The sequence below is a fragment of the Diadema antillarum genome, unplaced genomic scaffold (genome assembly GCF_040938485.1).
Source record: "Diadema antillarum isolate AM-2024a unplaced genomic scaffold, OU_Dant_1.0 seq00001427_RagTag, whole genome shotgun sequence".
Classification (NCBI taxonomy): domain Eukaryota; kingdom Metazoa; phylum Echinodermata; class Echinoidea; order Diadematoida; family Diadematidae; genus Diadema; species Diadema antillarum.
The window spans coordinates 211,936-229,123 of record NW_027272179.1 but is presented as its reverse complement, the minus strand read 5'-3'; the positions used below and the strand labels follow the sequence as shown (position 1 = coordinate 229,123).

The 17,188-nt window shown below is 36.9% G+C and overlaps 1 protein-coding gene across 1 annotated transcript in view; it reads left to right on the top strand.

Annotated features, from left to right (window-relative positions):
* Window positions 1-5,668: 5,668 nt before the first annotated feature.
* Window positions 5,669-17,188, top strand: part of LOC139709359 (uncharacterized) — a 31,291-nt gene continuing 19,771 nt past the window's right edge. The window contains exon 1 of the mRNA XM_071621317.1: window positions 5,669-5,993. Coding sequence (XP_071477418.1) covers window positions 5,802-5,993 — 192 coding nt within the window. The 5' untranslated portion in view covers window positions 5,669-5,801. The remainder of the gene's footprint in view (window positions 5,994-17,188) is intronic.

The window sequence follows — 17,188 nt, the reverse complement described above, 5'->3', positions numbered from 1 at the left end:
CATGACAAAGATTTAATTAATAAGAAAAATTATTTGTTTTTTGTTATTCAAACGATAGTAAAAAAATTCATGATTGTGTGATTTATTTTTTCGTGTATTCGTTATTCTATTCATCATTCTTTGACATATCGTTTCGATTAATTCAGAAAACGCCGAATCTTGGCGATTCAAACTCAAACAAAATTCAAGCATGGAACAAGGCTAGCAAACTATACATATCTCTTTATTTTGTTGTATTCCTTTCCGGTAGAAGTCATATAATGCGAATTCATTCTTCATAGAACACTCGATTACAGAGCATGAAGTAATATCCACGAAACTTGCGGGTACAAATGTAGTCATATACGTTGGCGTTTCTTGGTAAATAACCACGAGGTCACGTGGCAGTTTGCTTCTTGTTTTTTCTTGTGTTTTTCTTTTTTTGCAAAATCTATATGAAGTCTACCGAAATAACGAGAAATTACCGTATATGGATATGGCTGAAATGACTTGACAGGACTGTGGAAAGTGAAAGCTTGTACATTTTCCGATGATATCACTTTGCCACGTGACTTGACATTGCAAAAATTGAAGGAACTGATTTGATAGGAGCATAGTTTCATTTTACGGATGTGGCTGTGTGCAAGAAAGTTTAAGAAGTTTCATAAATTGACTGTAACATGATTATGGCGTCACTTCGTTTCCATATGCAAAAAGATATGTTGAAGATATCATTGCTCCACAATTTCCCATTAATTTTGTGCTAAAAAATCAGTCTTTATTCTTTTTTTTTTTTGCCCAAGAAAGTCTGCGCCTATAATGACTTATGACAGTAACTATAATGTGTATTTGATTTGATTTCTGAATTTCTTTTACATGCATAAGTGTAATACAAAGTCAACTGAACAAACTACATGAGCAACGTATGATTTGAATATGACAGTCAAAACAGATAAATGATTATTCAAATATTCAGCATTAATAGCAATGCAAAAATCTGTCTTCAGTGAAAATATATGCGTCATCAATGAAAATCACTGTAACTTTTACTTTTATAGAATAGATTACTGTAATTAATGATTTAATTTCTTATTCTCATTGATAACCAATGGGAGCATTTAAGAAGCTTTATGAGCAATGTGTGACTTATCGTCAGGTTTGAGCATCAATGATTACTTAATTTGATTTGCATAATGAATGTTTCACGTGTATCACTCTTTGGTGAAATGTGCATGAATTTTTGATTTCATATAATAACGTTTTATAAATGTATTTGTTGTTTGTTACTGTTGTTTTATAGAACCTTTTTTTTTTCATGAAGTATTTTCTCATCTCTTACTTTAGTTTTATACCCTGAGTGAAAACTTGAAAATTTATGAAAATTTGTGTTCAATTTTCTGGTCGCATAAAGATGCGGGTTTTCACCTCAAAGGGAAATGCCAGTTCACACTGCCTAAGTTGACTGTATTGAAAAGAATGAGATGAAACAAAAAAAAAAAGGAAACAAATCTTAAATTCAGGTTGAGGGATAAACAAGTCAATACATACGGAATTCCTGAATTTTAAAATGTTTTCATTAAACAGAGATACCAGCATTTTTATAAGTGGGCAGAAGTTTTTCACACTTTTGGAGACAATGTCTTAGCACCCTTTGATAAAGAGGAATTCTTTTGATTTTAGACTAAGATATGGGTGTCATGCTTACTGATTACGGGCGTCAGAGCCGGTGCTCGAACCAAGGACACGGGTCTCGTTGATCAAGCATGCAAACCACGAAACCATCAGACCACAACATCTCAATTTTTAATTGTTCTTAGCCTTTGCATGCTATGTGGATGCAGTCTATTTCTTTTAGCGCAACAGCTAATGAGGTTCAAACGTTATACCATAGATCTCACTTATCAGCTGCATCAGGTTGCGAAGAAACACAGGCAATTTTGAACAAGGTTTCTTTTTTTTATATATACTTGACTAATGAAGATCCTTAGATTGTGAAATACAATAATGTCGAAGTCAACGTGTTAATGTAATAAACAGGTTCCCATTCATCATGCATGGAAGCAAATCATTCAAACGATGCGCGATGTAGCAAGTACTGTCATTAAGTGGATGGTATATAGGATAGTATTGGTTGAGATGGGGATTCAGATTTTAACTTTTTGCAAGACAATGAAACTATGCACTTATAACATATTAAAAAGCATATATACAGTTTGTTTGATGAAAACTGGTTTTAAAGTGGCTGAAATATTCAAAGACAGAGTAAAACGAAGTGGTCCTAAAAAAAAAGGTGAGTCCCACTTTTTATCAGGACCTCTTCGTGTTTCGAAATTAATTTTCATCAAATAAACTTTGAATTCCTCTTAGAATTGTATGCTCTTTCATATGGAATGAAATTTGGTTAAGAAATATAAATATTTGATATATTTCCAAGTATTATGATGTTATTTCTTATTACTCTCAGTCATGTGAAATTGTTGTCTTATGTAAGACGTTTGTAGTTTTATTGGAGGAATAGTGAGATATGGCGGATGCAAACCAGTCCCACAGTAATTTTTTTCAGTTCTTTTTGTTGTCAAAAGTGTACTGCCCTTATCATGTATGTCATACATTGGATATTGCTCAACTTATTGATAATGTGCAATTGCGATATTTTCTCACTCATTTTTATAATACAAAAATGCTGGACATCTTGTAACTGAAGGTTTGAGTTTGTCTGTACATATTTTGTAATGTTATACGCAATTGAACCCCTGGGCTACGAGGCATAATACGAATAAATAAACCTATTATATGTATATATCATATAATATATTATATATATATATATATATATATATATATATATATATATATAAGTATATATATCATATGATAATGCTATATATATATATAATTATATAATTATATATATATATATATATATATATATATATATATATATATATCATTATCATAAGAGTTTCCCGACCAATAACAAAAAAGGTTAGAAACCTAAAGCCCCATCTCAGCCAAAACTAAACGACAATTATTCATGTAATGAAAAGACTGTATAAATCCGATTAGAATAATGAAATAAGTGAATATAGGCCTATTTCTCAACAAAGATAAAAAAAAATGAACTGCCCACAGACAAGCAGCGTTCTCCAGTACTCTCTGTTTTGGTACTTATAACGTTGACCTCTTCCCCTCTTCACCTCATTTGCACCTCTATCTCCCTCTCTCCCTCTATTTTACTCCCCCCCCCCCCTCCCCGCCTCTCCCTCTCTGTCAGTTCATTGAACTTTTGCTCATGTTAAAGGGATCGCATAGTTTTGATTGAGACCTAATTTTAGGTTTCTAACATTTTTTGGAGAGATAATGAGAAACCTCTTATGAAATATGAAATGGCATGTAATTCCATGAGGAATTCAACGTTTATTCGAAGAAAATTGGTTTTGAAATGGCTGAGATATCCAAAACAGAGCGATTCCAATAAAGTGTGGGACCCAGCCTTTATTACGATCGCTTTGTTTTACTTTGTTTTTGGATATTTCAGTCATTCCAAACCCGATTTTAATCAAATGAACTTTGAATTCCTCTTAAAATGGCATACTCTGTACTATATCATAAGTGTTTTCTTGGTATCTCGCAAAAAGTTAAAAGCCCAATTCTCATCTCGACCAATACTGTATACCATCCTTTTAACCTTGTCTCTGGCATTGCTGTATGCTGTTAATGGCATTTTAAAGTGGCAATCCTTCAAAGAGTTAAAGGAAACCAATGCCCCAAAATTCAAAAGTTATTAATCGCTTTGGTGTCCTCATCGCTGGTTAAGGAGACGATACTACACCTCGTGATGTAATAATGGACAACAGTTTAAAGAAAATATGACTTTTAAGTTCTTTCAGAAAGCAGGGGGAATAATAATAAGCTTAACATATCGACGTAAGTAACAAATCGATGGAGTGTGTACTTTTCATGAAAATTACATTTTGTGGGATTCTCTTTATATGTTTTTATATTGCTATCCATATGACGTCATAAAGTGCCACCGATATGGGCACCAAAACTTTCATAGAAAAATAACTTTCATAAAAATTCATAACTTTTGAATCGATTTTCCGATATTCCTCTTGTGTACCAAAGTTTGGTGCCACATGTCATTCAGAATTAAAGATAGGGATCTTTAAATACGTATCATGACGGCAGCCATATTGGAATTCAAAATGGCGGCTGACCCCTTGGTCAGATCTCTTGGATCCGGCAATCTTTGAAATCAGCGCCCAAAAATACCCCTTTCTGCAAAATTTCATACTTTCCGCCGGATGTGAGCATCTCGACCAAGTTTTGCTACATATCTGATATATTGATATTGCTGCTTTCACTCAAGTTTATTTGCATATTTGAACTTTGGTTTCCTTAAACTCGCGTTCAACTGTGTGATTTTACGCTTTTAACAGCGCAAACTCATTCAAGACCGCTTTATTGATGTGTAGCAACACGTAGAACCAGGGAGGTTTTGTCTCACCTCCCTGGTAGAACCTAGCATTGAACATGTATATTGTGATTAGTGAGAAAGGATAAGATATGTCGGGGGCGGCTGCGAATTGCATTTATACTGGTATGTTATCATTTTGATCACCTGAAAAATGTTGTCTCTATAGGCCCTATTAAACCAACCGGGGCGTTTTTACTTTGCGATATTGTCAGGATTACCACTATATATGTATATATATATATATATATATATATATATATATATATATATATATACATACATACATATATATGATATTTTATGCAAGAAAAGTTACAATTTAACACTAGAGATAACATTACATTTATATGCGGGTCCTCGCCAATGTATTTTGTTATGACACGTTTCACAGAAATGAGTTGTGGTTAATCAAATAGTGGCTGTGCATAATTCACTCCTGTAATTTAATAGAATGAAAGCCAGAGTATACTCGAAAGATACCGTGCTGTATTCGAAAGTGTTGCATGATCGTTATACTGATACCAAGGAGTTACTTGATTATACGACTGTATACTCGTATACAACACGTGCTTGTAATGTTGAGAGTACAATGTATATGAACGGGCGTGAAATCTGTTGGTAGAGAGAGAGGGGGGGGGGGAGAGGAAGAGATTTTTTTTTTTTTTTGTTCAGAAAAGGACAAAAGCATGGGTCGCTTGGGTCAGACGCGAGTGAGGAAGTGAGCCTTCTCTCTATTCTTGTCCCACGATTTAATTTCTGTGAGCCCGAAAGCTCTGCCTCATCGACAAAACGTAATCCCCGGCTCTGTAGAATTCGTATCAATACACTAGAGCAGGAGCAGACGATAATGATTGCGAGGGGGGGGGGGGGTGGGGGTGGTCTCACACTCCAGTAAGCAGTGTAGGTAGCGTGCATTGAATGCGGATATTGGATGGTGCAAAGTCCCGGATACGCGTTAACCTCGTGTAGGCACGCAACAAAGCAAGGAAACGCATGAATAGAAATCATAGCGCTCCAGCGTACTCGGTCGAACTCCATGTACTTCCAACGATTGTCAATACATCGGTGTTATATCGTCGAGCTTTCAGTGTTTAGCTATAGCACGTTGCGTGCGTGCACAGCGATACGCTAGGCGATACGCACACTACATTATAAAATACAACGTGCTACCTACCCGCTATTAGTCATAAGAACAACATATCACTCTTATAGAGTCATAAATCATGTGAATGCAACAGGAACACGCTGAAAAGGTGGACTGCTCGGAGTATTATTCTGGATATAATATCTTGTCCAGTACCCGAATCCGGGTCAGTGTGGGCACTATTGGCCCTGTAGAACTATGAAGCCCCAGGTTATGGCCGTATCGTCCACGGCTGGCGACATCGAACTTGGAAAACATGCAAACGGGGACCTCCTGAGCACGGCAGACGAGACCGCCTTCAAACGCGAATTGTCCGATAGCAGCGGCTCGGAGACCAGCAGCTCTCGTTCGCGCGAACCTGGAGTCTCGAAGCACCACCGAAAGAAACTGGTAGGTATCACAATACGACTGTTCTGTTTCTATCTCCTAAAACTTACGTATTGCAGCAGTGTGTTCGGCAAGTATATTTTCTCCGGCGTAGAATATTGAATCGACGTCATTATATCGCAAACTTTTTTTTTTTTTTTGAAATCTCTTACTGAGTTTTGGAGACGGTAATAGTAATGTGTAGCTTTGTTTAATATGGGTAACGTGCTGTTATGTTCGTAAAATCTCAATAGGTTTAAAATTATATTTTGTTTATATCATTCATGATTCAGAGTAGCTATATTGAATTAAGAAGCACCTGACACATAGGCCTAATCATACTGCCCGTCCGGTTTACAGCTGTAGCTCTGTTATTGGGGTAGATACACATACATTGTAGTTTTGCGGGCAGGCACCTACTTCACTAGCTGCACTGTTGAGCTGTTGTGCCTGTATATTTTGTACATAATATACTTTGTCTACTGTATCCGGAATGTATTTACCACAACCTCTCGGTTTGCATTGAAATTGTGTGTATTTTTCTCTATGATAAAAATGTTTGAAGTTTGTCAGAGCGAACGATTTATGACCCCGTTTTTTTTTTCAATTTTCGATAGCACTTCTTTTTTTTTTTACTTTTGCTCGGCGCGCAGTTTTGGTATATAGGCCTATACAATTTTATGTTAAAAGAATTATTTACACGTTCAGTTATCATTTTGCAGTATTTCAAGTGGCGCTGTCAATTGTCACGAGAGATAACCAAGAATAGATAATCATTTATCAGAGTTCATGATTTATCGTATATACCATCTTCTGCATAAAGGTAAAACCAAAGGTCCCTCTATAGCCCTAATATAGAACGGCCACCTAATACTTTAAAGGAATAGTACAGTTTTGGTTGAAAATAATGTGGCTTCAGGTTTCCGACTTTTTCATGCATGAATTTGTAATATAAAGAAACCTCTTATAAAGTATGAAAGAGCGTACACATGTACAATTTCTAAGAGAAATTCAACGTTTATTTGATGAAAATTGGTATTGAAATTGTTAAGATATCCAAGGTCCTAATGAAAAGTGGGAACCACCTTTAATAGGACTACTTTGTTTTACTTTGTTTTTGGATATCAGCCATTTCAGAACCGATTTTCATGATAATAAAATAAATTTGAATTTCTGTTAAAATTGTATACTCTTTTTCATCAGTAGTTTCTGGTTATCTCGCAGAAAGTTTATATCTAAACCCCCATCTCAACCAAAACTATTTTACCACCCCTTTATTAATAATGATAATAATAATAAAAAAAATGGATGAGAATGCATTTCACAACTCCACACTATTTACACTATTTGAGATTTTCGTTCACAAACAGTGCTCATCTTAGAAATAGATGATCACTGATAGGGGAGAGAGATCATCAGGTGTCGCGTTGGATACTGCGATCGTAATCCGCATTAGAGGGATGTGAACAATGCACCACCATGCGTGCATTATACCATGGACCTACGGTCCATGATTATACACATCGCTGGGATCTTAACGCCCGCATCAACGAAGAGTTTATAGTGATTAGTAGGCCTATACATGTAGTTCCTATTTCTCTTATGTTATGTATGAAGTAGGTATATACTTCTCAGAGTTTTGAAATCGAATGGAACTTTGTGGAAGAGAGATCGTGAAAGTTGGATAGACAGAGATTGGGGAAGAAGAAAAACGAGAAGAGGAGGAGGAGGAAGGAGATGATGATGATGATGGTGGTGGTGGTGATGATGATGAAGAAGAAGAAGAAGAAGAAGAAGAAGAAGAAGAAGAAGTCGTTGGTGAGGGGATGGTCTCATCTACATAATAGTTGCTGAACATTCAGGCTTTAATAAAAAGCTCCATATCTGTAGAAGGGGAAGTTCAAAATTATACACAGCTTATCAACAGAGCGTTAAATGATGTGTAGATTATGATAACGATCGCTGTAGTAGGAAGTGACATATTAATTCCTCATGTCATGTACTGTATCAATTTAGTGCTTTGATAATCACTCCGATCTGCGGTCGTCCAACGCTAAAAACCAAACCGTACTTTAACATACAGGGGGAGGTGGGGTGCGTTGTGTTTTCTTCTGTAATAATTATCGACTATAAGATTATACTGTACAGCTCTGTGTTATGTACAACATGTACATTATCTTTCCGATCGACCGGGTACCGTGCCTCACTGCATAGCGCATGTGTACAGCCGTACATCACCACTGACGTCATACTTTCTGGTACTTTACCACTTTGGTTGACGTTTTCCAGAGTTGTTTTATTTTGGATTTCATCAGCTGTCCGGCGTTCTAATGTCAAAAATATATATACACTGATATGCAGCGCTATCCCAAACGATCAAGCTATGTGACATTACAAAGTCATGATTTTGAGAGATGGCATTGATGGAGGTTAAAGGAAGTTGTAGTGTCGCGCCGACATAAAAATCAGCGAAGCTGTATATAGAAAGGAAAATAATGTTCATGTGCTAATGATGGAGAAAAAAAAATGACTGTATAAAAGTTTGCTGGTCGTTAAGTATTCCGCGTACTATCGCCAATCAAGCTCGAACAAATTCGATTGATGAAAGGTTGATGTATAAAGTCATCGCTCCATTACTGAATGACAACAAAAGATGAACTTTGAATTGGTATACTCTATTATAGTTGACTGTCCGTCAAAGATTCCATGTCAAACTTGACAGTTGATATGGTAACTGATGACACAAACTTATAGGAATGTAGGACCTACATGTTTACATGTTACACCTCCATGTTCCTTGCCATGAATGTACAGATACAATATATTGTATAATGTTATAGTTGTTTACTTTCGTGTCGTTTTTACGTCGCAACAACGCACTAAACAAAAATATATTATTATTATTATTACTAGTATTATTATTATTGTTATTATTATTATTATCGAAACTTGAGGGATGCGATAATCCCTCACAGCGAAATGCACCCGCGACAGTTTAATACTATATACATGAAAAAAATGCATACACTCTACAGAATACGATAACCACAGTCATCTTTGAACAAATATAATAAGATGATACCTGAAGTTGACGTTTAAAGTGCATTCCTTCACCTAAACTTATTTAATGTGTGCATCCCTGCAAGATGAGACTGTAAACAGTCAGTGAAATACAACTTATGGATGCGCTGTATCCAGTAACTCATTCTAATGTCCACATGTGATTATACATTATATTATGAGAAACGAAAACAAAAATGTTTCATGATTCAAGTCTCCTCCCTCTGATAGAACATTTTGGTTATTGGTCATGACTGATTGTTTTGTCCTATAGTCATAGCTTCTACATTTTATCGCATTTCGCTGATTTTATACTTGAAGCTTCATTTAGCAAGTTCCGTTTGCTGTATACAATTTCTCCCGTTTAAAGACTTTTTTTGATGTGTTACTCTTTTATATATATATATATATATATATCGTTTTTCTATTTCTAATAACAACACAGTACACGTTGGTATTCACAGATTGGCCGCCGTGAATTCAGTGTGTTCACAGTAATGCCACGAATTATACATTTCCAGTGCCCGAGCAATATGCCCTTTATCCTATTAAAGCTCGGTCCATCGTGCACTCTATATTTAGTCAAGCGAAATATATTTTTCATTGAAGTTATACTTGGAATAAAAGTGCGTGCAAATACAGTTATTTTATCAGTCGTTACTTTATCAAACACACACACACACACACAAAAACACTCTGCAGTGGATTCATAGAAATCAAAGGACATGGGTGAAGTCATTGTTTACACACTATAATATTCATTATAGATATACTGTAATGCGTTTCTATATTACAACGTAAGAGCTTTATGAGTGTCTGAATGAAGATGCTGTTTGATGATAGATACACTGCAAAAAGTCCGGTGTTAAATATGAAACACCGAGCTGGTGTTAAATTTCCGGTGCTCATTCATGGTGTTAGATTAACACCTCCGGGTGTCATTTCAAAATTTGAAATTGTTTTTTGAGTAGTTTCTTAGTTACTGCACTTCTTGTTAATTTTGAACTTCAACAAGACGATAAAGAATTTTCCGATAAAGTACTTGATTTTTGAAAAAATCTGTAAATACATTTACACCACAGTAACACCAGTTGGTGTGGTCCCCTATAGAAGCTGGACGGGTGTTATACCATCGAAATTAACACCACCAATATCAGGTCAACACCGTGCGGTGTCATTATTGAATTAACTCTAGCGCAGTGTCAAAAATATCACCAGCCACAGTGTCAAATTAACACCACGAAGTGCCAGGCGAACACTTTTTAACACCATCACAATACATTTTCTACACCTGTGGGTGTGGTCCTCTATTGAAGTTTGATCGGTTTAAAATTTAACACCCATGGTGTTAAAATTAACACCGATGTTTTTACAGTGTAGAGGGGGAAGAGTTGTACTGTATGTACATATCTGTATTACGCTTTTTAATGTTCACATCTGCAGCGAGTGTATTCTGCAATATAACATCTGAAACGAAGTCGGAATTACTCGTAAAATTATAGTAAACGCGGGAAGCAACTATTTACTCTATGAAAGGTCTTTTTAGCCGCAATCTTGACATTAACTGTCAATCTCCTCTGAAAAATAGAGTACAACTCTAATCGTGAAAGCTTTGTTTGTTTAAATATCTTTTATAGCCTTCTATCTGTTTGTAATGATTATAGAACGGGTCTGTTTTTGTAGGAAGTATCGTATACGTGGCATATGAACATGTGACTCATCTTTGTCGAGACTATAGAGCTGACTTTTTGACCGAAAGAATCAAATCAAACCATCCAATATTATTTCGCGTATATATAATACAAACAGTCACAAGGGATGATATATAGGTTAACTTCACCCACGTGATCTCACCGGAGTGCGTTGGTTTGGCTCAGATCGTAGGTTTCCGTTACTGACAGTAAAGTTCTTCGGTGATCCGTATTGCGGTGACGCCACCCACGCTGCCAAACTGAAAATAACTTTCATTGACGCTTGCCTGAACATGGTCTGCGCGACTGCGTGTGTGTGCTTTTTGCCAGAAATTGGCGTCTATTTGACTACATTTATGCCAGTTATTTTTTTATGTCGAATAATGGGCACGTCCCGCAGGAAATTGGCTTTCAGTCAAAGATGTGAAAGGATCTATTGAAACTTGATATTTGCATGCTTGCATAAAATATATATTATTTGCATGTTTGTCAACTATCTAAATCTACATTGACAGGGGTAAGAAACAGCCAGGAAATGACTGGTCTTGCTTGTGTATTTAACTTACCCTGTACTATAGCTCTCTCGAAATGCCAAGTACATTTATGTATGCTTTATACATGTACATTGTACAATGTACCTTGACTGATTTTTTTTTTACTATTTCTACTATTTTTTGTATCATTTTTCCATTTTTTAAAAAACTTTTCTCACGCAGCGGAAAGCGTGATTGCAGCCATACAGTATATTGTATGTGTACAGTTATACATAATATATCACATTAGTTCATTTATATCAACATTAGCATCGATCACTTGTACAGTTCCTTAGTCACAATGTATTATTTGCTATTTGCAGATAAAACAAGAGCCCAGCTTTAGTGCTGAAATATACATGCTTAGTTCTGTAATGTGAGTTACGGATAGAAACAACATTAATGTAATCAATGTAAAGCATTGTTAGGTATACAAAATGTAAACAATAGTTATAACAAAATCGTTCATAGAATAAATCGTATACAGTTATGGTTTATCGAGAAATGTATAGTGCTATATCTCCTTTAATATATTGTTTATTGCGATTTTTTTATCTTTTAGGATGATTTGTGATACAACTGACTTACACATAATGCACCAAAATGTGGATAACTCGAACATTTTTAAAATCACTACTCCCAATGGTAAACAGTACCGCCCTATAGTTTCATAGTAATATAATGAGGCGTACAAATATGTTTAAGAAAACAGTTCAATCACCTTTGCAACTGGTGATTATCGATTGTGACTATTTTACGCTCTTACAGTTTATATAATGTAGGTTGTGTGTTCCTCAGTGCACCATGGGACATTATTATGTACTACACAGAACACCACCTGTACTCGAAAAGAAAAGCACGCGCTTCTCGCCCGTGTATTATTATACTAATCGATTAAAATGTCGGCGTGTGATTATACTGCTGCCTTCATCTGTAGCATCTTACCCGTCACAGAACGTCGCCCTTTTCATCATGTTCTCCCATTATGTGCCAGGTACGAATGTGGAGTATATTACCCTCACATGCTCTTGACCTTTGCTCAGTATGAGTCCAAAGGGTATCCGGAGGAGAAAATGTTTGTTGCTATTTTCTCACTGTTGATAACGCGGGAAAGAAAAAAAAATGCCCATGACCGCGCATTCACACACACACACACACACGCACACGCACACACACACACACAAAAGGTGTACAGAACAGGGAATATAGTAAGTACGAGACTGTTTTTTTTTTTAACTGTACGTATTTAATCCTTATATGTCTAGGTGCTGAGTGTAGTATTTTTGTTTTGTTTTGTTTTGTTTTGTTTTTAAATCGACTAATATTGATTCTGCCAATGCATACATCCTACTGTTTTCATAATATTTTTGTTTTATTATTGATTCTGGTTTTTGTTTGTTGTTGTTGTTGTTTTTTTTTCGGGGGGGGGGTCAGAATCATAAAACATGCAGCAATGTTCTTTTCTTTTTCTTCTTTTGCTCAAGTACCGATTTGTTTCTTTCAAGAGAGTCAGTTATGAATGATTTTGATTGGTTTCTTTTTCGAGAAGTAACATCATATTCCGTGCAATGTGGGATTTAGGAGATCGAAGCAAAGCATTCGTGAAAACAAATTTTCTGTGAAATATTGTCACAAATACATTATACGAAACTTTAGGCTCGTGCAGTAACTTACGATTATAAGTGTATCGATGTCCTTTGTATAAGTATAATAGTAAGAAAAAAAATCCAAACAGACTTAAAAACAATCGATAGATGAGTAGATCCGCATGCACTGCATTCATCCAGAAGTAGGCCTATATACTCTCGAAGTCAAATGAATAGTAATTTTGATAACGTGTTGATGGAACCTGTAATCTCGTATCGTCTTAGGGACGGAAACTTTGCAAACTTCTTCTTGGTGACGTCCTCAAAACTTTGCACCAATGACGCGAAAGATCCCGGGAATAACAATCCGGGAATGGCATGTTGCCTGGGTGCCGAACGTTGAACTGAACGCGCATGCACTTTGTAATGGCCTATATCGAACCGCGATCCTTTTTTATTCTGGCGATTATAATCATGCTTGTTTTATGATTTGTTTAGGAGTTTGCAGTAATTTTGCGAAATCGTCAACGAAAGACTTGGATTATGTGTATCGTGTACACAATCCAATTGGAAAGTAGCATACGTACGATTGTATAGCCTGTCTAAGGTCATGATGTAAAATCCTGCATCTACTTTGTATGCTTGAGTAGGCCTATGTAGTTGATAAAGATACCATTATGTCGTCCAATGCTTATAGGAAGTGACGACGAAAAAAAATATATCAAATCACAGCTTTCTTATTCCTTGAGCAATTTTATGAAATATACAAACATTCTGATATCATTGTGTTTGATATTCTTATCGATTATCATATTCGACTGAAAGATATGAGTATTGCACTTTGAATAGCCCGCTGTCGATTCCTTCTTCTGTTTGGTGTAATTGCGTGCTTGTTGGAAGCTATCGTGCCTGAAAGGCCACACTTCACTCACCAGAAATAGGAACTTTGGTCGGGATGAGCACACATCAGTGTGTAATAACGATACAGATAAGATTAAGCAATATACAGCAGAACAGGAACTACGACTAAGTTTGGATGCGACGCATGAAAAAAAAGAATGTATATATACAGTAAGTACAACCGTCGCCCGTGATAGGGAAACCTGAATTTGAACATGTATCGAAATTCAGATGCGGTCGCCGGTTATACAGATAGAGTGATGTGGAAACCAAATAGTGGATATCGATCGCTTGGAAAATAGCCGTTATCGCGTTTTAATTGCGTTTCCGGCTTGTGTTTTTGTTTTCTTTTCTTTTGCTTTTTGCAGGGTATAAACGAAAGTTTGTTGACTCGGAGGAGGTCGTAAGAAATGCGAACATTACTGTTATTCAGCTCAATCATTTGCATTCCAGAAGAGGGAATTAGAATAACAATGGATATATACTGAGCAAAATATGTAAGGTATCCAAACATTAACTCAACAAATATTAACCTCACTATACAAACGCCCACTGATGTAAAACGTACGAAACGTAAAACCGATTATTGTTATTGTACAGAGAAAATGAATGGCCTATAATGACTGCAATAGATTGTTATGAAGAATCTTGTGTGAGGAGGGCTTGCCCTTATATTTGCGTTAGATTTTCACTCTTCTGTGTATTCGGACCTATGAGCGGATTTTCCTTGTTTGTTTCGTCGCATTTCGTTTTTGTTTTGACTCTTTAAATTGAGTCGAGTAGCCCAGAAGCTCCCACATAGCCCCCCCCCCCCCCCACCCTTCTCCGGGCCATGAATGATAGGTGATAATCCCCTGTACGATTGATATTGCATTCGAAGTGTCACATTTTGCTTTCTTCTTGATTTGATTTGAATTGATTTATTCTCTGTATGGCATCATCTACAATTCTTTTTGTAGCAATATAACCAGACATGTTATAATACATGATATACTCACTACAGCTACTTGTAGTTTCTACAACTTCAGCACTTTTCATGAGGCATTATATTAATATTTTGTGTACATCTACAGTAACATAATTACAGTCCATGTGTTATGAATAACCATGCAGAACGGTTGTAATCTTTGCCTTTTCTATTGAAAAGGCATAGAGATTGTCTGGGCATCTTTTATTAAGCCCCCACCTCCATACCGTATACTGTTGTAAAATATGCTCGTCTGAGTCGCTGTCTATAGTGTGCTGTGTCTCCCCTCCCCCCTTTGAAATTGTCGTTTTTCTTTCTGGTTGGGCGTGATCAATGTATTGTATGGTAGACTTTGTATGTCTCCCATCACTTTAAAGTTATTATTACCATTTGCAGATGAAACAAAGGCCCAGCTTTGGTGATTCAAAATAGTTCTAAAATGTGAGTTAGGGATAGAAGCAACCAATGTAAAATTTCTGATCAATTTTTTTTATTCAATCTTAAATATTTTTAAATATGCTACAAAATGTGAACAATAGTTATAATAAAATTGTTTCTAGACTAAACCGTCTACAGTTATGGTTTACTGAAAATAAAGTAAGTGATATCTCCTTATATTACTTTAGGCTTTATTGCGAAATCTTTACGTATGGTAGGATGTTTTGTGATACAGCTGACCTGCACAATGCATCAAAATGTGATACCTTAAACATTTTTTGTTATCACCGCTCCCAATGGTAAACAGTATACCTTTAACCAGAATTTTTGCAGAAGTCGCGACGCGGGGTCACAGAACAGCGAATTGATTAAAGATTATCAGCAGCATATAGTAAATAATGTTGAGAGATAATGCTGGCAGTTACTGCGGGTGAATCTCGTCTACCAACCTAGCTGCGCCTCGTTACACCATTTGTTATCATCTGCCGACGCTAAAGTGGGTAATCGTCTTTTTTACGATACTCTTTCGTTTTGAGCGTATAATGAGACTTTTCAGAGCGCTTGCATGACAGAATAAAAGAAAATAACCCTCCCGAGGATTTACTCCATTCCGCGTGTTAATCTCGGTCTCTTTTGAGTAAAATTTTACAGACTTCGATTCATCGTGCTTGTTTTGTCTACACGGCGCACGGTACTAGTACTAGTATACTATGTGGTGTGTTTGTGCGCACGCAGACGCAAGTTTTGCTCCCATCACTAGAATCGAAGGCAAGTCATGCTTTTTATTTTATAGTATTCACAACTGTGAGATTGCCCTCGATCTCTTCTGTTCAGTCGCTCAGAAATGAACATGATAGTTGTCCTCTGACCTCTGCGTATGCTTTCAACAGAAAACAGAAGTTCTCCCTGCTATACAGTAAGTGTCTCCTGGAGTCAGTAAATGTGACACAGTTGAACTGGTCGACAGAGCTTTCTTCGTGAGCTTGTCAGGGGCTTCTCTCTCTTTGTGTATTGTCTGGTTTCCCCGAAATCGCGCCGGAAAGAGCGTGGGCGTAGAGGGAGCGCTGACGCATGACAGGTTGACCCGTTGTGACCCTCCATGTAGCAAAGTGGCCTGCGAATGCAATAGATATAAAATCACTTGGGATTTCGTTTCATGATTGTTTTGTGATTGTCTCACGTATGTTTGTTTGTTTCCCTTTTCAATCACTCTGAAAGAAGGAAATATTCAGCTGCCCTAGCTGGAGTCTCGCCCTCCCTGGTCTTTCATGGTGTCCAGTTGGGTGTGAGCAGAGAGAGGCAGGGAGGTGGACGTCCCTGGTATGAGGGCGAAACCACTTCACCCGTTCCAGGTTATGCACCCTGTTTTTTGCGATGAATTGTGAATGAAGTGGGATCTTTATGTCAATGCGTTGTGACTCTCTCATAAACGGGACCTCCATTTTGATGTCCTATCTTAAAGGACAGAGTTTTTTTAGTCTCTTACTATATCTTATTCTTACTATTATTGCTTACTAACTTACGATAAGGGGATGGTATGATTACACACTACATTGCTCAGTTAGGCCGCGGGGAGGAGGACTCGGGAATCGAACCCGGGACGGTCCTTTGGATCCGGAGGCGGACGCGCTGCCGACTGAGTCAGATCACCCCGTGTGAAGCAACAGTTTCCGTGTATCACGTATGAGGCGTTTAGGCTGCGTTCACATAGAAGTATACTATTCGGGTATTCGGGCTCGTTTTTCGAGGGCACGCGAATAGCTTGAATCGAACGATAGGATTTCCTCACACCGGTTCACATAAGAGGGCACTATTCGAAAGTACCGAATAGCTGCGAAAAGTATAGCAAAGTGGGAATCGAGCTTGTTCGATTTTCTTGCAGCGTATACCGTCTCTCGTTTATGAAATAATGACACTTTTGGTCTGGATTTACCCTTTAGCAAAAAATAAGCATGTAGACTGACATTCTGATGCAGTTTAGAAATTGTTAATAAGATTTGCTGGGATGTAGGAGGAAGAAATCCTCACTGCATGGGATACGGTG